The following is a 22899-nucleotide window of genomic DNA, read 5'->3' as shown; positions in this document are numbered from 1 at the left end:
TATATATATATATATATATATATATATATATATATATATATATATATATATATATAATCAATTTTACACTCAAAAAATAAAGTGGGTACGTTTTGGTTTTTTAAAATATGTTTTAATCTTTTTTTTTCGTCTTCACAATTAAGAATTGAGCCGATGTTGTTGCCTCAATGGACGCTACACGCCTGCAGGCGAAGGTGAGAGATGAACCCTGGCCCTCCCGCTCTGAAGCACAGCGCCGATACCGCTGTCAGAGGCGGCTCCCTTGCAGGAGCTGGTATCTGGCTTATGTCGTTTCAGATTGTGTCACCTACCAGCCCTGACCCCGCCCCTGTGCAGCTGCCAACAGTCCTTCCATGGTCGGGACAGTCCCTATATCCTAGCAAATGTCCCGAGTCCCGATGCATAGGAAGAAATTCTCGATATTTACCCATAGAAAAATAAATTTATTCTGCACAGTATTGTGAAAACCACACGCTGTGGTCTCAGTGCGGCTGAGACATCTGCTGATCACTCTTATACAAAGGGAAGAACGCTTCATTATGTCTGTTTTTACTGTCATGCTGGTGTTGAGTTGAGGGGGGTCAGTCTATTATATGATAATGAGTGTTGTTGTTTTTTCTCATCAACGCTTTAAATTAAGTGGGTTAAACCGTATTGATGTGTCTGAATCTAAATCCGTGGTCAAGTCCGGTAAATCGGTGATGGTCGGTGCTGTTCCAGGAAAGCCCCGTCATTAGCAGACGCCCCCTTCTCTGTCGGGCGTGCACCGCCTGTACGACGAATAGCAAGCTGCTGCGCTGATAGTGTCTTCCGCATATACCGTCAAACACACGCCTCCTTCAAAGAGGCTGCACAGAGGACGCTTCTGCACAGTCACGCAGGACCATTGAAGGCGTAAAGAAAGATATCTGGAAAAAGACGAAGACAAGGAAAAAAGAAAGACTAAAAAAAGAGTAAGCTGACAGGTAAAAATAATTTCAACATCAGACGGGCGTTCTTAAAGACCTCCGTCGTACGGAATAGATTATAGTTGTCAGGCTCGGGCAAATTAAACGCAGTTTTTAAATAATATCTGTCTGTCACACTTTTACTGCACTGTTTACTTTTGTCTGAAACATCCTGAAATAATAATATTTATCTCCATGTATCTGTCTTTCTCATTAAGTCAACAGTCTTTCTTTCAACAGCCTTTCATTCCCTTTTCAATCTCTTCCCGCAGCGCCTTTTAGACGGTGTTTCAAGTATATTTCAGTGTTTTATTTTATGATCTCTCTCTGTCTCTCTGCCGGAATCATTTGACTGCGCTTCCCCTGTGTTAAAGGTCGCTGTGGTTACTGTGTTGTTTGTTTGTCCACGCCCTTGGCTCTCAATCAAAGCTCAGATGAAATAAAAACGAAATAAATAAAACGCATTCAAATTACAGTCAGTAGGCGATCGACTGTAGGTTTTATTAACATTTTGAAATAACGATTTTTTTTCTGCCCGATAAAAACTCAACAAGTTTATTTCATTGAATGTACTGTATTTTTTTTTAATTAAGGAAACTTAATTGCCTTACACAAATGGAAATTAAATAAAATACATAATTCCTAACATTTGTCTGAACTATGTCGTTCAGTTCGTGGGTGTGATTCAATTTCATAAATTGATTTCAATTTAAACATGTTCCTGACGTTTAGAATTCTCTCTTATACAAGTTTACCCATGCTTATACTATGTGTTTACCATGTTTATTAATGTACCTCTCTGTGCTTTACAGTGCTTCCCTATGCTTTACCAGACCTCTCTGTGCTTTACAATGCTTCCCTATGCTTTACCACACCTCTCTGTGCTTTACAATGCTTCCCTATGCTTTACCAGACCTCTCTGTGCTTTACAATGCTTCCCTATGCTTTACCACACCTCTCTGTGCTTTACAATGCTTCCCTATGCTTTACCACACCTCTCTGTGCTTTACAATGTTTCCCTATGCTTTACCACACCTCTCTGTGCTTTACAATGTTTCCCTATGCTTTACCACACCTCTCTGTGCTTTACAATGCTTCCCTATGCTTTACCACACCTCTCTGTGCTTTACAATGCTTCCCTATGCTTTACCACACCTCTCTGTGCTTTACAATGCTTCCCTATGCTTTACCAGACCTCTCTGTGCTTTACAATGCTTCCCTATGCTTTACCAGACCTCTCTGTGCTTTACAATGCTTCCCTATGCTTTACCACACCTCTCTGTGCTTTAGAATGCTTGTTGGGGACAAAGTTCAGTAACACCTTTAGCAATAGCTTTATTGCTTTAAGAACTAGTTATACAGGTCAAACCAGTCAGTGCATAGTGCATGGAAATAATGCAGCCAGAAGAATGAACCAGCCCCCTTCTCAAAGTTCACTGCTTTGGGATCCCCCTGATAAAAGCACAGCACAGTGTAGTAAAGCACAGAGAAGATAATGAACCAGCCCCCTTCTCAAAGTTCACTGCTTTGGTATCCCCCTGATAAAAGCACAGCACAGTGTAGTAAAGCACAGAGAAGATAATGAACCAGCCCCCTTCTCATTTACTGCTTTGGGATCCCCCTGATAAAAGCACAGCACAGTGTAGTAAAGCACAGAGAAGATAATGAACCAGCCCCCTTCTCATTTACTGCTTTGGGATCCCCCTGATAAAAGCACAGCACAGTGTAGTAAAGCACAGAGAAGATAATGAACCAGCCCCCTTCTCATTTACTGCTTTGGGATCCCCCTGATAAAAGCACAGCACAGTGTAGTAAAGCACAGAGAAGATAATGAACCAGCCCCCTTCTCAAAGTTCACTGCTTTGGGATCCCCCTGGTAAAAGCAGGTTCAGTTATAATTCCATTTAAAATCACAGCAGAATTGGTTGCTGAAATTGCAATGCTATTTTGTTCAATTAAAATTACAATTACATAAAAGCTCCCCACATGAACACGTTTATTCTGAATAACCCAGCAATAATACTCACAGGTACAAATACAGGAGCATGCTGTACTGCTTCTTCAAACAAATAATTGAGGGGCGGGGGGGGATTGTCATGGATTCTGCATTGCACAGTCTCATTGAGATTGGCATGGATTCTGCATTGCACAGTCTCATTGAGATTGTCATGGATTCTGCATTGCACAGTCTCATTGAGATTGGCATGGATTCTGCATTGCACAGTCTCATTGAGATTGGCATGGATTCTGCATTGCACAGTCTCATTGAGATTGGCATGGATTCTGCATTGCACAGTCTCATTGAGATTGGCATGGATTCTGCATTGCACAGTCTCATTGAGATTGTCATGGATTCTGCATTGCACAGTCTCATTGAGCTTGTCATGGATTCTGCATTGCACAGTCTCATTGAGCTTGTCATGGATTCTGCATTGCACAGTCTCATTGAGATTGTCATGGATTCTGCATTGCACAGTCTCATTGAGATTGTCATGGATTCTGCATTGCACAGTCTCATTGAGCTTGTCATGGATTCTGCATTGCACAGTCTCATTGAGATTGTCATGGATTCTGCATTGCACAGTCTCATTGAGCTTGTCATGGATTCTGCATTGCACAGTCTCATTGAGATTGTCATGGATTCTGCTTTGCACAGTCTCATTGAGCTTGTCATGGATTCTGCATTGCACAGTCGCATTGAGATTGTCATGGATTCTGCTTTGCACAGTCTCATTGAGCTTGTCATGGATTCTGCATTGCACAGTCTCATTGAGCTTGTCATGGATTCTGCTTTGCACAGTCTCATTGAGCTTGTCATGGATTCTGCATTGCACAGTCTCATTGAGCTTGTCATGGATTCTGCATTGCACAGTCTCATTGAGCTTGTCATGGATTCTGCATTGCACAGTCTCATTGAGATTGTCATGGATTCTGCATTGCACAATCTCAATGAGACAGTGCAAAGCAGAATCCATGACAATCTCAATGAGACTGTGCAATGCCGCATGCATGACAAGCTCAATGAGACTGTGCAATGCAGAATCCATGACAGTCTCATTGAGATTGTCATGGATTCTGCTTTGCACAGTCTCATTGAGATTGTCATGGATTCTGCTTTGCACAGTCTCATTGAGATTGCTGTTTGTGTCTCTTCTCCCCTCTAGCTCATGGCTCCACCCATGTTCCCACAGAAGATGCCGGGTGAATCAATTATTCGTATCCCTCCTCACCACTACATCCATGTGCTGGATCAGAACACTAACATCGCCCGGGTCGAGACCGGACCCAAGACCTACATCCGGCAGGACAATGAGAGGTACAGCACCAGAACTAGAACCAGAACCAGAACCACCCAGCTGGGATGCACTGAGTGCAATTATATAGAGGAATTGAGAGATTATATATATATATATATATATATATATATATATAGACGTGCTCAAATTTGTTGGTACCCCTCCACAAAAAACGAAGAATGCACAATTTTCTCTGAAATAACTTGAAACTGACAAAAGTAATTGGCATCCACCATTGTTTATTCCATATTTAATAGAAATCAGACTTTGCTTTTGATTTTTTATTCAACATAATATTGTAAATAATAAAACAAATGAAAATGGCATGGACAAAAATGATGGGACCACTAACCTAATATTTTGTTGCACAAACTTTAGAGGCAATCACTGCAGTCAAACATTTTGGGTCATTATCCTGTTGGAGGACCCATGACCTGTGACTGAGACAGAGCTTTCTGACACTGGGCAGTACGTTTCGCTCCAGAATGCCTTGATAGTCTTGAGATTTAATTGTGCCCTGCACAGATTCAAGGCACCCTGTGCCAGGCGCAGCAAAGCAGCCCCAAAACATAACCAAGCCTCCTCCATGTTTCACTGTAGGTATGGTGTTCTTTTCTTTGAAAGCTTCATTTTTTTGTCTGTGAACATAGAGCTGATGTGACTTGCCAAAAAGCTCCAGTTTTGACTCATCTGTCCAAAGGACATTCTCCCAGAAGGATTGTGGCTTGTCAATATGCATTTTAGCAAATTCCAGTCTGGCTTTTTTATGTTTTTCTTTCAAAAGTGGAGTCCTCCTGGGTCTTCTTCCATGGAGCCCACTTTCGCTCAAAAAGCGACGGATGGTGCGATCAGAAACTGACATACCTTCACCTTGGAGTTCAGCTTGTATCTCTTTGGCAGTTATCCTTGGTTCTTTTTCTACCATTCGCACTTTCCTTCTGTTCAATCTGGGGTCGATTTTCCTCTTGCGGCCACACCCAGGGAGGTTGGCTACAGTTCCATGGACCTTAAACTTCTTAATAATATTTGCAACTGTTGTCACAGGATCATCAAGCTGCTTGGAGATGGTCTTGTAGCCTTTACCTTTACCATGCTTGTCTATTATTTTCTTTCTGATCTCCTCAGACAACTCTCTCCTTTGCTTTCTCTGGTCCATGTTCAGTGTGGTGCACACAATGATACCAAACAGCACAGTGACTACTTTTCTCCATTTAAATAGGCTGAATGACTGATTACAAGATTGGAGACATGTGTGATACTAATTAAAGAAACTAATTAGTTTGAAATATCACTATAATCCAATTATTTATTATCTTTTCTAAGGGGTACCAACAAATGTGTCCAGGCCATTTCAGAATATCTTTGTAGAATAAGCAATAATTCATCTCTTTTCACAGCTTCTTTGCTTTATTCTATGACATACCAAAGGCATGCAAGTATACATGATAAAATAGCTTTTAATTTCATCATTTTTCAGGAGGAATGAAGCATTATTTCAATGAGCTGTAAGGGTACCAACAAATTTGAGCACGTCTGTGTATATATATATATATATATATATATATATATATATATATATATATATATATATATATACGCACAGTATATAAATTAATAATAAAGTTCAGACAAGGTGATTTTAAATAAAATGTTATAATGGTTTTACATATATTTTAAGTCATTTTTCAGTTTATTAATTACTTGACTGTATTGCTCATATATATGGGCAGCTGGCTCTTTGAGCTAATATATATATAATATATATAATATGTATATACACTTACATCCAGTACACCCTCGCTATACGAACCTGTCGGGGTCCAAGCCTTTTGTTTGTTATATCGAGGGGTTTGTTATAGTGAAAGGACGATCAACATGAACGATAAACTGCGGGAGTAAGTAAATGAGATGAGATTGTGAGTAAAAGTAGAATTACATGTACCAGTTCAAGATTTCTTTTTTTTTTCTTTAATCAATTTTGCTTTGCCGCACGGTTGCTGAACAAGCCAATAAACAGCCTGAATTCACATCAGAGACGTGCCCATGTTAATCCATTTTTTCAAATGACCCGTATAGTTTCCAGCTTGGTTGCATCATGAAATGATGTTCATTTCAGAGTCATAGTTACACAGCACATGCTTTTTATGAAGACGAAAGAGATGACTTCACTGCGGAGGTGGCCTCCTGTGTGTACGGACCGGGATGTTGACCGTGTGTGTTCATATTATCTTTTTTTTAATTTCTTTAATTTGGGGTCAAGGGGCCAGGTTCGTTATAATGAAGGTGTGTTGTAATGAAGCCCATTATAGCGAGGGTGTACTGTGTGTGTGTGGGTGTGGGTGTGTGTGTGTACTAGGAGTTTATGTTGACTCAGAAATGTCTTCATTTAGACAATGTGGGATATAGTGAAAAATGTTGAATTTAAATCAAGGGAAGTACTGTTAAAACTTTACAATGCATTAGTAAGACCTCATCTAGAATATTGTCTTCAGTTCTGGTCACCTCGTTACAAAAAGGATATTGCTGCTCTAGAAAGAGTGCAAAGAAGAGCAACCAGAATTATCCCGGGTTTAAAAGGCATGTCGTATGCAGACAGGCTAAAAGAATTGGATCTATTCAGTCTTGAGCAAAGAAGACTATGCGGCGATCTGATTCAAACATTCAAAATCCTAAAAGGTATAGACAATGTCGACCCAGGGGACTTTTTTGACCTGAAAAAAGAAACAAGGACCAGGGGTCACAAATGGAGATTAGATAAAGGGGCATTCAGAACAGAAAATAGGAGGCACTTTTTTACACAGAGAATTGTGAGGGTCTGGAACCAACTCCCCAGTGATGTTGTTGAAGCTGACACCCTGGGATCCTTCAAGAAGCTGCTTGATGAGATTCTGGGATCAATAAGCTACTAACAACCAAACGAGCAAGATGGGCTGAATGGGGCCTCCTCTCGTTTGTACACTTTCTTATGTTCTTATGTATAATAAAGAGCAATACAGTCTAGTCTAGTCCAATGCAGTACAATCTAGATCAATACAATGCAATTTAACCTGGGTTAGTCCAGTCCGATAAAATACAATGCATTCTGGTCCAATCGAGTACAGTACAGTCTAGTCCAGTCCAATACGATTCAATGTGGTGTAGTTCAGTCCAATAAAATCGTCTGCTAATACAATAGTCTAATCCAGGCCAATACAATACAGTCTAGCCCAAACAAAACAATAGTCTGGTCTTGTCTAGTTTAGTCTAATCCAGTCCAATACAATCCAGTTTTGTAACGCCCCTCCCCCTCAGGGTCCTGTTTGCCCCGATGAAGATGACGATGGTTCCGCCCCGGCACTACTGTGTGATTCAGAACCCTGTGCTGCGCGACGCTGACGGGCGCATCGAGTTCGACCAACTGGGGCAGGCCAAGCTGCGGCACGCGGACCTGGAGATCCGACTCGCCCAGGAGCCCTTCCCCCTGTACCCCGGAGAGGAGCTGCAACAGGTACAGAGACCAGTCAATACGCTGCAGTACAGACCGATCAATACATTCCAATACAGACCGGTCAATACGCTGCAATACAGACTGGTCAATACATTCCAATACAGACCGGTCAATACGCTGCACTACAGACCGGTCAATACATTCCAATACAGACCGGTCAATACGCTGCACTACAGACCGGTCAATACACCGCAATACAGACCGGTCAATACGCTGCACTACAGACCGGTCAATACGCTGCACTACAGACCGGTCAATACGCTGCAATACAGACCGGTCAATACATTCCAATACAGACCGATCAATACGCTGCACTACAGACCGGTCAATACATTCCAATACAGACCGGTCAATACGCTGCACTACAGACCGGTCAATACACCGCAATACAGACCGGTCAATACGCTGCAATACAGACCGGTCAATACATTCCAATACAGACCGGTCAATACGCTGCACTACAGTCCGGTCAATACGCTGCACTACAGACCGGTCAATACGCTGCAATACCGACCGGTCAATACATTCCAATACAGACCGGTCAATACGCTGCAATACAGAGACCAGTCAATACATTCCAATACAGAGACCAGTCAATACACTGCAGGACAGACAGGTTCCTCTCTCACCCCCATCTGTCCCCCTCTCCTCCAGGACCTGACCCCTCTGCAGGTGGTGTTCCCCAACACGGCCCTGCGGCTGCAGGCTCTGCTGGACTTCGAGGATGACCAGGGGGACAAGAGAGTGGCCGGAGATGAGTGGCTGTTTGAGGGGCCGGGTGAGAACCAGTTACAGCTTCGAGAGAATGATTACAGCTGTCTGTCAGTGCGTTTACATGAGCATAAGAATTCCGATATTTTTCGGAAAACTAATTCCGATATCAAAAGTCATGTAAACACAGTTTTCAGAAAATGTATCGGAATATTCCGAAAGTCACTTTTCAGAAAACAGCACCTAGAAATTTCTGATTAAATTCTGAAAACTAACAAAATGTAGATCACGTAAACACACTTTTCGGAAAACTTATTCCGATAGCGTACTGCACGTGTGCAAACTTTGACCTTCATTCCTGCATGTGGTTTTAGAAAACAGAAAATAATAATAATCTGTAGTCAGTCTGCATGCATCCATATGTCTAGTTAGGGATAAAGTAATACATTTGTTAAAGTCTGTATTTATTAATAGGTCATACTGAAGCAGCAAATGTTTTCCAGTTTTAAAATGACGTGATCATTTAAAATAATGCCTGCAAAAGAAACTGGTAATATAGAACAGGATGAGCTGTTGGAAAGGCTGATTGCACATTGTGAGGAATCTGAATAGAGGTATAGGATAGTAATCTTTGAATTTACGACCTGACGCTTTGATAAAGCACTATATTGGATTGGTCCTTGCATGCGAAAATATCCTGCGTTTTCCAAAAACTTCAATCCATGTACACAATTGAATTCTAGTTGGATTTTCTATCATTAATCATGTAAACTCAGAAAAGTGACGTTTTAAGAAAATCAGTTTTCTGAAAATATTAGTTTTCAGAAAAGGCTTTGTCATGTAAACGTACTGTGTGTCTGCCTGTCTGTCTGTGTCTGTCTGTCTGTCTGTCTGCACTGACATCATTAATACAGATCCAGTCAACTGCGCCAAATGAAAGATCCTTATTTCTCTCTCTCTCTTTCTCTCTCTCTCTCTCGCTCTGTGTGTTTCTCTGTCTCTCTGTCTCCAGGCACCTACATCCCTCGGAAGGAGGTGGAGGTTGTGGAGACGATCCGGGCCACGGTGATCCGACACAACCAGGCCATCCGACTGCGAGCCAGGAAAGAGGGGAGAGACAGAGGAGGAGTGGAGAGAGTGACTGGTGAGAGGGGGAGTGACTGGGGAGAGAGGGGATGAGAGAGTGACTGAGGAGAGGGGAGAGGAGAGCGTGACTGGTGAGAGGGCGAGTGACTGGGGAGAAGGGAGAGAGGGGATGGGAGAGTGACTGAGGAGAGGGGAGGGGAGGGAAGGGGAGAGGAGAGAGTGACTGGTGAGAGGGAGAGAGAGGAGATGGGAGAGTGACTGGGGAGAGGGGATGAGAGAGCGACTGAGGAGAGGGGAGAGGAGAGGAGAGAGTGACTGAGGAGAGTGACTGGAGAGAGGGGATGGGAGAGTGACTGAGGGGAGAGAGTGACTGGAGAGAGGGGATGGGAGAGTGACTGAGGGGAGGGGAGGGGCGAGAGTGACTGGAGAGAGGGTGAGAAGGGAGACTGAGGAAGAGTGGAAAGAGTGACCGGTGTGAGAGAGGACAGAGGAGGAGTGGAGAGGGGACACAGGGAGAGAAAGCGGCATTTAAAGCATGTGTCTGTAACTCTGTCTCTGTGTGACTGTGTCTCTCTCTCTCTCTCTCTCTCTCTCTCTCTCTCTCTCTCTCTCTCTCTCTCTCCCCCTCTCCCTCTCTCTGTGTCCAGGGGAGGAGTGGCTTGTTCGGAAGGTGGGTGCCTACCTGCCCGGGGTTCACGAGGAGGTGATAGACATCGTGGACGCCTTCGTGCTCACTGACAAGGTGAGACACTGGAACAGTAACCGTGTCACAGAGAGACAGACGCAGCACTGAAGAAGGCACTAGCCGAAATGTTTGTCTGCTTGACTTATTCACATAGTTTTACCTTTGAATTCTGATTGAGGGCTTTAATGTTTTTGTAGCTAGTTAAATGAAGGAATGGATTACTTGATATAGTGACTGCTGTATTGACTGATATAAGGACTGTTATATTGATTGCTGTATTAACTGATATAATGACTGATATTGATGTAGTGACTGCTGTACTGACTGATGTATTAACTGATATAATGACTGATATTGATATAGTGACTGCTGTATTGCCCTCGCCTCTCCCCCAGAAAGCGCTCCATGTGCGCGCTGTGCGTCCGTTCCGTGACGCCGGGGGTGTGGACAGGCGGACGGGGGAGGAGTGGCTGATCACGCACAGCCAGAGGGAGGCGCACATCCCCGACGTATCGGAGGAAGTGGTGGGCGTGGTCGAGGTCACGACCCTGGGCAGCCGGCAGTACTGCGTCATCCTGGACCCTGTTGGGAGGGACGGGAAACCCCAACTGGGGCAGAAGCGAGTCGTCAAGGTGAGGAGCCGACCGGCTAGATAGCTAGCTAACTAACTAACCCGCTAGCTAACTAACTAATTAGCTGGCTAGCTAACTAACCCGCTAGCTAACTAGCTAATTAGCTGGCTAGCTAACTAACCCGCTAGCTAACTAGCTAACTAACCCGCTAACTAACCCGCTAGCTAACTAACTAATTAGCTAGCTAACTAACTAACTAACTAACTAGCTAACCAAATGTCCAGCTAGCGAATCAACCAGCCTGTCAGATAACCAGCTGGTACAGAGCTGAGTAAGGTGAGGCGCTAACCAGCTAACTAACTAACTTTAGACTAGGTGGCAGTTTCATGCCTCATTTTTCTTTCTCGTCCTCTTTCCCAGGGGGAGAAGTCCTTCTTCCTGCAGCCCGGAGAGTGCTTGGAAAACGGGATTCAGGATGTCTTCATCCTTTCTGAGCAGGAGGGTTTGGTGCTGAGAGCAGTGGAGGCTTTCACTGAGGCGCAGGGGGTAAGCATGTGTGTTAACGTCTTGCCCTCTCTCTCTCTCCTCTCTCGTTCTCTCTCTCCCTCCTTCCTCTCTCTCCCTCCTTCTCCTATATCGCTGTATTGATTCTGTATGCTAATACCCTGGATAAGGGCATCTGCTAAGAAATAATAATAATAATAATAATAATAATAATAATAATAATAATAATAATAATAATAATAATAATAATGACGTATTCTCTGCCTGTCTCTCAGCAGGTGGAGAGAGGTGAGGAGGAAGAGGAGGAGGAGGAGGGGGAGGGGGGTGCGGGGGGCGTGTCCCGTCGCCCCGGCGATCGCTGGATGCTCCGGGGACCCCTGGAGTACGTCCCCCCTGTGGAGGTGGAGGTGCAGCTGAGGCGCCAGGCGATACCCCTCGACGAAAACGAGGGCATCTATGTGCGGGACATCAAGAGCGGCAAGGTAAGGAAACAGCGGCCATGCCAGCTCCAGCATGAGGAGGGAACCCTGTGCAGAGCAATGGGGAGGTGGAGCCAAGATGGCCGACACTGGGGCATAGTTTCACAGTCTTATAAATAGCTGTTCTGTATTGGGTAAAGTGCCAGTTGTATGAGATAAAGGAAACCTGGATTATTTATAACTTGACAAACCTTGACTTAAGAGGCTAAACCAAAGCAAGTGTCAATAGCTTTATAACAAAGTTACAGTTGTAGTAATTAAATGAAGAAATATACATACAAAAATAACCCAAGCATTAGTAATCGCAAGTACAAATAAGGGGAGTAATGTTTAAGTCAAGGGAAGTAATGTTAAAACTTTACAATGCATTAGTAAGACCTCATCTAGAATATTGTGTTCAGTTCTGGTCACCTCGTTACAAAAAGGATATTGCTGCTCTAGAAAGAGTGCAAAGAAGAGCAAGTTTAAATGGCATGTTGTATGCAGACAGGCTAAAAGAATTGAATCTATTCAGTCTTGAACAAAGAAGACTACGCGGCGATCTGATTCAAACATTCAAAATCCTAAAAGGTATTGACAGTGTCGATCCTGGGGACTTTTTTGACCTGAAAAAAGAAACAAGGACCAGGGGTCACAAATGGAGATTAGATAAAGGGGCATTCAGAACAGAAAATAGGAGGCACTTTTTTACACAGTGAATTGTGAAGGTCTGGAACCAACTCCCCAGTAATGTTGTTGAAGCCGACACCCTGGGATCCTTCAAGAAGCTGCTTGATGAGATTCTGGGATCAATAAGCTACTAACAACCAAACGAGCAAGATGGGCTGAAGGGCCTCCTCTCGCTTGTAAACGTTCTTATGTTCTTCTTATACATAAACACACTAGAAAACGTGTATTTTATCAAACAAATAATGGGGGAGGCGTCACTAAAAGTGGTTGAAAATACTTAAAAACTGAACGCTCAGTGTAAAACACAGCATGGAACTGAGAATGATTCAGCTGGGAAATTGAGTGTAATTGAACTGAAATTGACCGATTGTATAGTCCAATTACAATTACACCAAGGTTCAACTACAGTTGCACTAATTGCAATTAATTACGAATTGCACAATTACAATTCTAACTGACCCGCGCAGAGTGCCTGTCAATCCAGACGTGTCGGTAACACAAGCCCCGCCCCCCCTTGCAGGTGCGTGCTGTCATTGGTCAGACCTACATGCTGACCCAGGACGAGGAGCTGTGGGAGAAGGTGCTCCCCCCCAACGTGGAGGCCCTCCTGGCCACGGCCCGGGACCCTCTCGCTGACCGCTCGGACAGAGAGAGCGGGAGTAAGGGGAGGGTCGAGCGAAACCGGACCATGGTGGTGTCGTACAGGGTGCCTCACAATGCGGCTGTGCAGGTGTACGACTACCGGGAGAAGAAAGCCAGGTACACCTGGAATAGCAATAAGACCCAGCATACAACACTGTATTAGCAATAAGACCCAGCATACAACACTGTAATAGCAATAAGACCCAGCGTACAACACTGTAATAGCAATAAGACCCAGCGTACAACACTGTCATAGCAATAAGCCCCAGCGTACAACACTGGAATAGCAATAAGACCCAGTGTACAACACTGTAATAGCAATAAAACCCAGCGTACAACACTGAAATAGCAATAAGACCCAGCATACAACACTGTAATAGCAATAAGACCCAGCATACAACACTGTAATAGCAATAAGCCCTAGCATACAGCACTGTAATAGCAATAAGCTCCAGCATACACTATAATAGCAATAAGACCCAGCATACAACACTGTAATAGCAATAAGCCCCAGCGTACAACACTGTAATAGCAATAAGACCCAGCGTACAACACTGGAATAGCAATAAGCCCCAGCGTACAACACTGTAATAGCAATAAGCCCCAGCGTACAACACTGTAATAGCAATAAGCCCCAGCGTACAACACTGTAATAGCAATAAGCCCCAGCGTACAACACTGTAATAGCAATAAGCCCCAGCGTACAACACTGGAATAGCAATAAGCCCCAGCGTACAACACTGGAATAGCAATAAGCCCCAGCGTACAACACTGGAATAGCAATAAGACCCAGCGTACAACACTGGAATAGCAATAAGACCCAGCGTACAACACTGGAATAGCAATAAGACCCAGCGTACAACACTGTAATAGCAATAAGACCCAGCTACAACACTGTAATAGCAATAAGACCCAGCGTACAACACTGTAATAGCAATAAGACCCAGCGTACAACACTGTAATAGCAATAAGACCCAGCGTATAACACTGGAATAGCAATGACCCAGGATACAACACTGTAATAGCAATAAGACCCAGGATACAACACTATAATAGCAATAAGCCCCAGCGTACAACACTGTAATAGCAATAAGACCCAGCATACAACACTGTAATAGCAATAAGACCCAGGATACAACACTGTAATAGTAATAAGACCCAGCATACAACACTGTAATAGCAATAAGCCCCAGCGTACAACACTGTAATAGCAATAAGACCCAGCATACAACACTGTAATAGCAATAAGCCCCAGCATACAACACTGTAATAGCAATAAGACCCAGCGTACAACACTGTAATAGCAATAAGCCCCAGCGTACAACACTGTAATAGCAATAAGCCCCAGCGTACAACACTGTAATAGCAATAAGACCCAGCATACAACACTGTAATAGCAATAAGCCCCAGCATACAACACTGTAATAGCAATAAGACCCAGCATACAACACTGTAATAGCAATAAGACCCAGCATACAACACTGTAATAGCAATAAGCCCCCGGATACAACGCTGTAATAGCAATAAGACCCAGCATACAACGCTGTAATAGCAATAAGCCCCAGTGTACAACGCTGTAATAGCAATAAGACCCAGCGTACAACATTGTAATAGCAGTAAGACCCAGCGGACAACACTGTAATAGCAATAAGCCCCAGCGTACAACACTGTAATAGCAATAAGCCCCAGTGTACAACACTGTAATAGCAATAAGCCCCAGCGTACAACACTGGAATAGCAATAAGCCCCAGTATACACCACTGTAATAGCAATAAGACCCAGCGTACAACACTGTAATAGCAATAAGACCCAGTACAGCCAATGCAGCAGCCTTCCTTATTCCATCCACAAGCGCTATAATAGCAGTATGAACCAGGGAAACAAGTATACACAATATAAATATAATGGCAATAAGACCCCCTTGCCCTGTGTCTACGCCCCGCAGGGTGGTGTTTGGCCCTGAGCTGGTCATGCTGGGCCCGGACGAGCAGTTCACGGTGATCAGCCTCTCGGGAGACAAACCCAAGAGATCCAACGTCATCAAAAGCATCTGCCTGCTGCTGGGGCCGGACTTCTGCACTGACATCATCAACATAGAGACTGCCGACCACGCCCGACTGCAGCTGCAGCTCTCCTACAACTGGTAACGCAGATCTCTGTACAGCTAGCTGTCTGTCTCTGTCTGTGTGTATATCTGTGTGTCTGTATGTCTGCGTGTATGTCTGTGTGTCTATCTGTGTGTGTGTGTGTGTCTATCTATCTATCTGTGTCTGTGTGTGTGTGTGTGTGTGTGTGTACTGACATCTCTCTATACATATATACAACTCCCTCTCCCTCTCCCTCCCCCTCTCCCTCTCAGGCACTTCGATCTGAAGGACAAGTCCAACCCAGCTGAGGGCTTCCGGATCTTCAGCGTTCCCGATTTCATCGGAGATTCCTGCAAAGCCATCGCCTCCCGGATCAGAGGGGCGGTCGCCTCAGTGCAGTTTGACGACTTCCACAAGGTGGAGCCACAGTCCAGTATAATATATAAAACTATGGCTATTGAAACTCAGAGGGGCTGTCTGAATCATTGCTGGAGCCACAGTCCAGTATAATATATAAAACTATGGCTATTGAAACTCAGGGGGGCTGTCTGAATCATTGCTGGAGCCACAGTCCAGTATAATATATAAAACTATGGCTATTGAAACTCAGGGGTGCTGTCTGAATCATTGCTGGAGCCACAGTCCAGTATAATATATAAAACTATGGCTATTGAAACTCAGGGGGGCTGTCTGAATCATTGCTGGAGACACAGTCCAGTATAATATATAAAACTATGGCTATTGAAACTCAGGGGGGCTGTCTGAATCATTGCTGGAGACACAGTCCAGTATAATATATAAAACTATGACTATTGAAACTCAGGGGGGCTGTCTGAATCATTGCAGGAGCCACAGTCCCTCCCTGTCTCTCTCTCTCTCTCTCTCTCTCTCTCTCTCTCTCTCTCTCTCTCTCTCTCTCTCTCTCTCTCTCTCGCTCTCTCGCTCTCTCGCTCTCTCTCGCTCTCGCTCTCGCTCTCGCTCTCTCACACTCCCCTCTCTCTCTCAGAACTCAAACAGGATTATCTGCTCGGCTGTGTTCGGGTTCGATGGGGAGATGAAGGTGCGGGACAGTTTCCGGTTCCCTCAGAACAATCTGATGATCACGAGCGTGGATATCCAGTCTGTGGAGCCGGTGGACCAGCGGACCAGAGACTCACTGCAGAAGAGCGTGCAGCTGGCTATAGAGATCACCACCAACTCACAGGAGGCAACGGCCAGGTACAGAAACACTGTGTGTGTCTGCTTCTCTGTATGTCTCTGTCTCTGTCTCAGTGTCTGTGTGTGTGTGTGTGTGTCTCTCTCTCTCTCTCTGCCTGTGTGTCTGTGTGTCTGTGTGTGTGTGTCTGTCTGTCTGTCTCTCTGTCTGTGTGTGTGTGTGTGTCTCTCTCTGTGCCTGTGTGTCTCTGTGTGTGTGTGTGTGTGTCTCTCTCTCTCTCTCTGCCTGTGTGTCTGTGTGTGCCTGTCTCTCTGTCTGTCTGTGTGTGTCTCTTTCTGTGCCTGTGTGTCTGTCTCTCTGTGTGTGTGTGTGTCTGTCTGTGTGTCTCTCTGCACCAAATTACAGCTGCTACTGATTGTAATATCTCTCTCGTACTCTCTCTCTCTCTCTCTCTCTCTCTCTCTCTCTCTCTCTCTCTTGCCCCCCCCCCCCCCCCCCCCCCCCCAGACACGAGGCAGAGCGTTTGGAGCAGGAGGCTCGCGGCCGGCTGGAGCGGCAGCGGATCACTGACCAGTCCCAGGCAGAGCGAGCCCGCAAGGAGCTGCTGGAGCTGGAGGCTCTCAGGTCAGGCCTGGTCTGCTGTCCACTTGGTTTACATGGGCTCAAAACACACAGAGCTGTGCAGACTGCAGGAATTCAGAGGCGTTCCGTTAGATTCCGTTCCGTTAGATTCTGTTCCATTAGATTCCATTCCATTAGATTCCATTCCATTAAATTCTGTTCCCTTAGATTCCATTCCATTAGATTCTGTTCCCTTAGATTCCATTCCATTAGATTCTGTTCCGTTAGATTCCATTCCGTTAGATTGCGTTCTATTAGATTCTGTTCCCTTAGATTCCATTCCGTTAGATTCCGTTCTATTAGATTCTGTTCCCTTACATTCCGTTCCATTAGATTCCATTCCGTTAGATTGCGTTCCATTCCATTTGTGTTTGCAAAAGATATGTTTACTAGTGTATTCATAGACAGATATCAATAATATTAAAAGTAGGGCTGTCAAGTGATTTAATAAAAGAATCGCGAATAATCTTTGGATTTAGAAAATGTATCTCAGTTAATCTTGGTTTTAATCACATATTGAATTGATACAATTAATGCATCCATCAGTTGGTTTATTATTATTATTATTATTATTATTATTATTATTATTATTATTATTATTATTATCCAAGAAACATAAAAAACCCTGGTTCTCTGTTTCTGGATTCTCGTTCTAGTTTTTAGATTTATTTACAATCCAGCCTTGATGTTAAATTGTTTGAACCGACTGCTAAATCCCAACAGAGTCAGTCCGTTCCTCCCCTCACTGCGTTTACAATGATCCACTTCCTTTACAGCTTCCTTTGCTCATAAACTGATGTTTTTCATTGCTGTTTTAAATAATAATAACAATTTTAAATTCACGTTTATTAATAACTTGAAACTGCCTAAATAAAACAAATCCTTCCATGAATAACGGTTATGTCCTCCATAATTGTAAATAACATTGTTTACAAAATAAATGTGGCTATTGCGATAAAGAGAAGCTACAAAGTTAACGGGTCTGCAGTCAGGAGCTATCCAGCAGCGCTGGTTATAGTATCGTACTGAGCGTGATTCGTGGGTCGGCAACGATCCTGAATTTCTAGTACTCTGTCAAAACTGACGGGCTTCATTTGTTGTTACCTGTAGCAGAAAAACTACTAGAGTGTATTGTGAGACGTGAAAGCATGTTTCACACGCAGGTGATTCAGACTAGATGCCCTTGTGTGACACTGGAACTCGCTTTGACAGCAGATGCAAGTAACCTTCTTTCTATCCAGTGAACCGTCAAAGTTTAAAAGAAAATAAACTTCCCATTCACAAGTCCTTCGGTTTGAGTGCTTTGCTACAGAATGCGGTTCCGTGTCTCATTGCACACTCAAACGGTGACAGCTCTCATTCCACAGGGAATGAATTACGGTGTGCGAAGAGGGACAAGACGGGAGTGCTATTTAACATGCGTTTAAAAATAAATAAATAAACAGTACGCGTTAATCGCAGAAATTAACTGTGATTTAATTGACAGTCGTAATTTAAAAGTAATCTAACGTATCTATTCCCTTTCCCTTCTACTCGCTATTCTTATATCTCTCCCCTCTCCCCTCTCTCCTCTCCCCATATCCTCTCTCCCTCTCTCCTCTCCCCCTCTCCTCTCTCATCTCCACCTCTCTCCTCTCTCCTCTCTCCCCTCTCTTCTGTCTCCTCTCCTCCCTCTCCTCTTTCTCTCCTCTCCTCTCTCCTCTCTTCTCCTATCCTCTCTCCTCTTCCCTCCTCTCCTCCCCCTCTCCTCTCCCCTTTCTCTCCTCTCCCCTCTCTCCTCTCCTCTCCTCTCTCTGTCTCTCCTCTCTCTCCTCTCCTCTCCTCTCTCCCCTCTCCTCTTCCCTCTCCTCTCTCCTCCCATCTCCTCTCCTCTCTCCCCTTTCCCTCTCTTCTCTCCCCTCTCTTCGTCTCCTCTCTCCCCTCTCCTCCTCTCTCTCCCCTCTCTCCTCTCCTCTCCTCTCTCCTCTCTCCTCCCATCTCCTCTCCTCTCTCTCCCCTTTCCCTTTCTCCTCTCCCCTCTCTTCATCTCCTCTCTCCCCTCTCCTCTCCTCCCCTCTCTCCTCTCTCCTCCCATCTCCACACCTCTCTCCCCTTTCCCTCTCCCCTCTCCCCTCTCCTCCTCTCCTCTCTTCTCCTCTCCTCTCCAGTGCGGCGGTGGAGAGTACTGGTGCAGCGAAGGCTGAGGCTCAGTCCAAGTCTGAAGCTGCTAAGATTGAGGGGGAGGCAGCTGTGCTGCAGGCCAGGCTGAAAGCAGAAGCATTGCAGATAGAGGCGGTGAGTGAGAGAGCAAGCGCGTGCGTGCGTGCGTGCGTGTGTGTGTGTCTGTCTGTCTATCTGTCTAACCCCTACCCTTAATCTAATATATTAAACATTAGCTATTCAAACTGAGGGGGTCTGTCTGAATCATTGCTGGAGCCACAGTCCAGTATAATACAGTGCCTTGCGAAAGTATTCGGCCCCCTTGAACTTTGCGACCTTTTGCCACATTTCAGGCTTCAAACATAAAGATATGAAACTGTAATTTTTTGTGAAGAATCAACAACAAGTGGGACACAATCATGAAGTGGAACGAAATTTATTGGATATTTCAAACTTTTTTAACAAATAAAAAACTGAAAAATTGGGCGTGCAAAATTATTCAGCCCCCTTAAGTTAATACTTTGTAGCGCCACCTTTTGCTGCGATTACAGCTGTAAGTCGCTTGGGGTATGTCTCTATCAGTTTTGCACATCGAGAGACTGAAATTTTTGCCCATTCCTCCTTGCAAAACAGCTCGAGCTCAGTGAGGTTGGATGGAGAGCATTTGTGAACAGCAGTTTTCAGTTCTTTCCACAGATTCTCGATTGGATTCAGGTCTGGACTTTGACTTGGCCATTCTAACACCTGGATATGTTTATTTGTGAACCATTCCATTGTAGATTTTGCTTTATGTTTTGGATCATTGTCTTGTTGGAAGACAAATCTCCGTCCCAGTCTCAGGTCTTTTGCAGACTCCATCAGGTTTTCTTCCAGAATGGTCCTGTATTTGGCTCCATCCATCTTCCCATCAATTTTAACAATCTTCCCTGTCCCTGCTGAAGAAAAGCAGGCCCAAACCATGATGCTGCCACCACCATGTTTGACAGTGGGGATGGTGTGTTCAGGGTGATGAGCTGTGTTGCTTTTACGCCAAACATAACGTTTTGCATTGTTGCCAAAAAGTTCGATTTTGGTTTCATCTGACCAGAGCACCTTCTTCCACATGTTTGGTGTGTCTCCCAGGTGGCTTGTGGCAAACTGTAAACGACACTTTTTATGGATATCTTTAAGAAATGGCTTTCTTCTTGCCACTCTTCCATAAAGGCCAGATTTGTGCAGTATACGACTGATTGTTGTCCTATGGACAGAGTCTCCCACCTCAGCTGTAGATCTCTGCAGTTCATCCAGAGTGATCATGGGCCTCTTGGCTGCATCTCTGATCAGTCTTCTCCTTGTATGAGCTGAAAGTTTAGAGGGACGGCCAGGTCTTGGTAGATTTGCAGTGGTCTGATACTCCTTCCATTTCAATATTATCGCTTGCACAGTGCTCCTTGGGATGTTTAAAGCTTGGGAAATCTTTTTGTATCCAAATCCGGCTTTAAACTTCTCCACAACAGTATCTCGGACCTGCCTGGTGTGTTCCTTGTTCTTCATGATGCTCTCTGCGCTTTAAACGGACCTCTGAGACTATCACAGTGCAGGTGCATTTATACGGAGACTTGATTACACACAGGTGGATTCTATTTATCATCATTAGTCATTTAGGTCAACATTGGATCATTCAGAGATCCTCACTGAACTTCTGGAGAGAGTTTGCTGCACTGAAAGTAAAGGGGCTGAATAATTTTGCACGCCCAATTTTTCAGTTTTTTATTTGTTAAAAAAGTTTGAAATATCCAATAAATTTCGTTCCACTTCATGATTGTGTCCCACTTGTTGTTGATTCTTCACAAAAAATTACAGTTTCATATCTTTATGTTTGAAGCCTGAAATGTGGCAAAAGGTCGCAAAGTTCAAGGGGGCCGAATACTTTCGCAAGGCACTGTATATAAAACTATGTCTATTGAAACTCAGGGGGACTGTCTGAATCATTGCTGGAGCCACAGTCCAGTATAATATATAAAACTATGGCTATTGAAACTCAGGGGGACTGTCTGAATCATTGCTGGAGCCACAGTCCAGTATAATGTGTGTTGATTAACACTGCTGTCTGTCTGAATCGTTGTTGGCATGCTGTGATGTGTGGTCCAGTGGTTAAAGAGAACGGCTTGTAACCAGGAGGTCCCCGGTTCAAATCCCACCTCAGCCACTGACTCATTGTGTGACCCTGAGCAAGTCACTTAACCTCCTTGTGCTCCGTCTTTCGGGTGAGATGTATTTGTAAGTGACTCTGCAGCTGATGCATAGTTCACACACCCTAGTCTCTGTAAGTCGCCTTGGATAAAGGCGTCTGCTAAATAAACAAACAAAATCAGTGATGACGATGTTTTCCCCTCCCTTCCTGTTTGGACAGGAAGCTGAGCTGACTCGTTTGTCGAAGGCCCGGGAACAGGAGCTGGTGTACCAGCGCGAGCAAAACAAACTGGAGATGGAGCGGGCCACGCGGCTCGGAGAGATCGAGACCAAGAAGTTCCAGGATCTGGTCCAAAGCATCGGCGCCGATACCATCAGAGCCATCGCAGTGTCCGGGCCAGAACTACAGGTACCGATTCAAACACAGACCCTGTGTGTGTGTGTGTGTGAGAGAGAGAGAGAGAGAGAGAGAGAGAGAGAGAGAGGGGGGGGGGGGGGGGGGGGTGTGAGACTCCCGTTGCACAGCAGTGTGATCCAGTCCTGGTTTCACTAGGAGTTTAATAATAAGACACACCTGAGCTTGTTACCCAGACACACTGGGGCTGATCAAGCTGGTAGTAAAACCTGGAATGGATCACACTGCTGTGCAATAGGAGTCTGATTCCCATCCCTGGTGTGTGTCCTTTATTGTCATACAGTGTATTTACTTCTCTCCCTCTCTCTCTCTCTCTCTCTCTCTCCAGGTGAAGTTGCTGAAGGGTCTGGGTCTCCAGTCCACCCTCATCACCGACGGCTCCTCCCCCATCAACCTCTTCACTACCGCAAACGGCCTGCTGGGGGCGCTTCCCAAGCCGAGAGAGAAAGGAGAGGCGGAGTGAGAGAGAGGGAAGGGAACGGGGAGGGGAGGAGAGGTGGAGAGAGAGAGAGGGGGAGGGAACAGGGAGAGGGGAGAAAGAGAGAGAGAAAGGGGAGAGGGGGAGTGAGAGAGGACAGAGGAAAGTACCAAAGCATCCAAGTAGCAGCCTCCAGTTTGCAGCAGAGTTAGATTTACTTAAAGGTGGTGGGATTGGAGTCAATTCCAATTCCTTCTTGCAATCCATTGTTCACACACCCTAGTCACTGTAAATCACCTTGGATAAAGGCGTCTGCTAAATAAACAAATTAAAAAAAAAATGCTTTCATTCAAAGCAGATTTAATTGACTAACAAACAGCGGCTTCAATGGAAGTCATTGCGTTGCCGCTGTTGTGAAAAGCTAATTTTAACAGAACGCTCCCGATTTCAATTTTGATCAATGATTTGTTTTGAGATTGATATAAGAAAGGCATGAAAATTTGAATTGGGAATTGATTTTAAAAAGGAATTGAATTGTAAAAATCGGAATTCACCAGAACCCTGGTCCCCTGCCTCGTTTCCTCGCAGTCTTGCTTTTCCAAAGCATTTCTTTCTGCTGAAAAAGTCGATTTTTAAACAAACAAGCAAGCTCTGTACTCACAGCTTGTAATGCTGCTGAAATAACCCTGCCTTGTATTTTTTCTATATTTGAGAGGGGACCCCTGCTGTATCCCCCTCTCTCTAAAACCGTGCCTTGTTCTTTATTTGTTTTATTTCGCTTGCATTTAAGGAATAAAATAGAATAAAAGACTC

At 44.5% G+C, this 22899-nt stretch overlaps 1 protein-coding gene across 2 annotated transcripts; it reads left to right on the top strand.

The window, feature by feature from the left end:
- The first annotated feature begins 784 nt into the window (after nucleotides 1–784).
- mvp (major vault protein) lies at nucleotides 785–22899 on the top strand. Of its 2 annotated transcripts, none has more exons than XM_059012253.1 (17): nucleotides 785–953; nucleotides 4112–4263; nucleotides 7535–7730; nucleotides 8385–8508; nucleotides 9454–9585; nucleotides 10175–10269; nucleotides 10608–10844; nucleotides 11205–11330; nucleotides 11564–11770; nucleotides 12957–13195; nucleotides 15024–15221; nucleotides 15438–15582; nucleotides 16172–16383; nucleotides 16829–16945; nucleotides 19090–19216; nucleotides 21474–21662; nucleotides 21997–22899. In XM_059012253.1, exons 2-17 carry the CDS (start codon nucleotides 4115–4117, stop codon nucleotides 22129–22131), a joined length of 2628 nt encoding a protein of 875 aa, XP_058868236.1. In that variant the 5' UTR covers nucleotides 785–953; nucleotides 4112–4114; the 3' UTR covers nucleotides 22132–22899. The 2 variants fall into 2 exon arrangements, with proteins under 2 accessions (XP_058868236.1, XP_058868235.1); XM_059012252.1 differs by having other exon boundaries at nucleotides 787–965.

This window comes from Acipenser ruthenus, chromosome 44 (assembly GCF_902713425.1).
Source record: "Acipenser ruthenus chromosome 44, fAciRut3.2 maternal haplotype, whole genome shotgun sequence".
In the NCBI taxonomy this organism is placed as follows: Eukaryota; Metazoa; Chordata; class Actinopteri; order Acipenseriformes; family Acipenseridae; genus Acipenser; species Acipenser ruthenus.
Note: the sequence above shows the minus strand (reverse complement) of the source record. Positions and strands in the feature narration are given on the sequence as shown.

What these genes read in the sequence shown, in the direction of transcription:
- mvp (XM_059012253.1), top strand. Translation starts at nt 4,115, where the DNA reads ATGGCTCCACCCATGTTCCCACAGAAGATGCCGGGTGAATCAATTATT. An exon ending in ATCCGGCAGGACAATGAGAG is followed by an intron (nt 4,264 to 7,534) that starts GTACAGCACCAG and finishes CCTCCCCCTCAG; the next exon opens with GGTCCTGTTTGCCCCGATGA. An exon ending in CTGCAGCTCTCCTACAACTG is followed by an intron (nt 15,222 to 15,437) that starts GTAACGCAGATC and finishes TCTCCCTCTCAG; the next exon opens with GCACTTCGATCTGAAGGACA.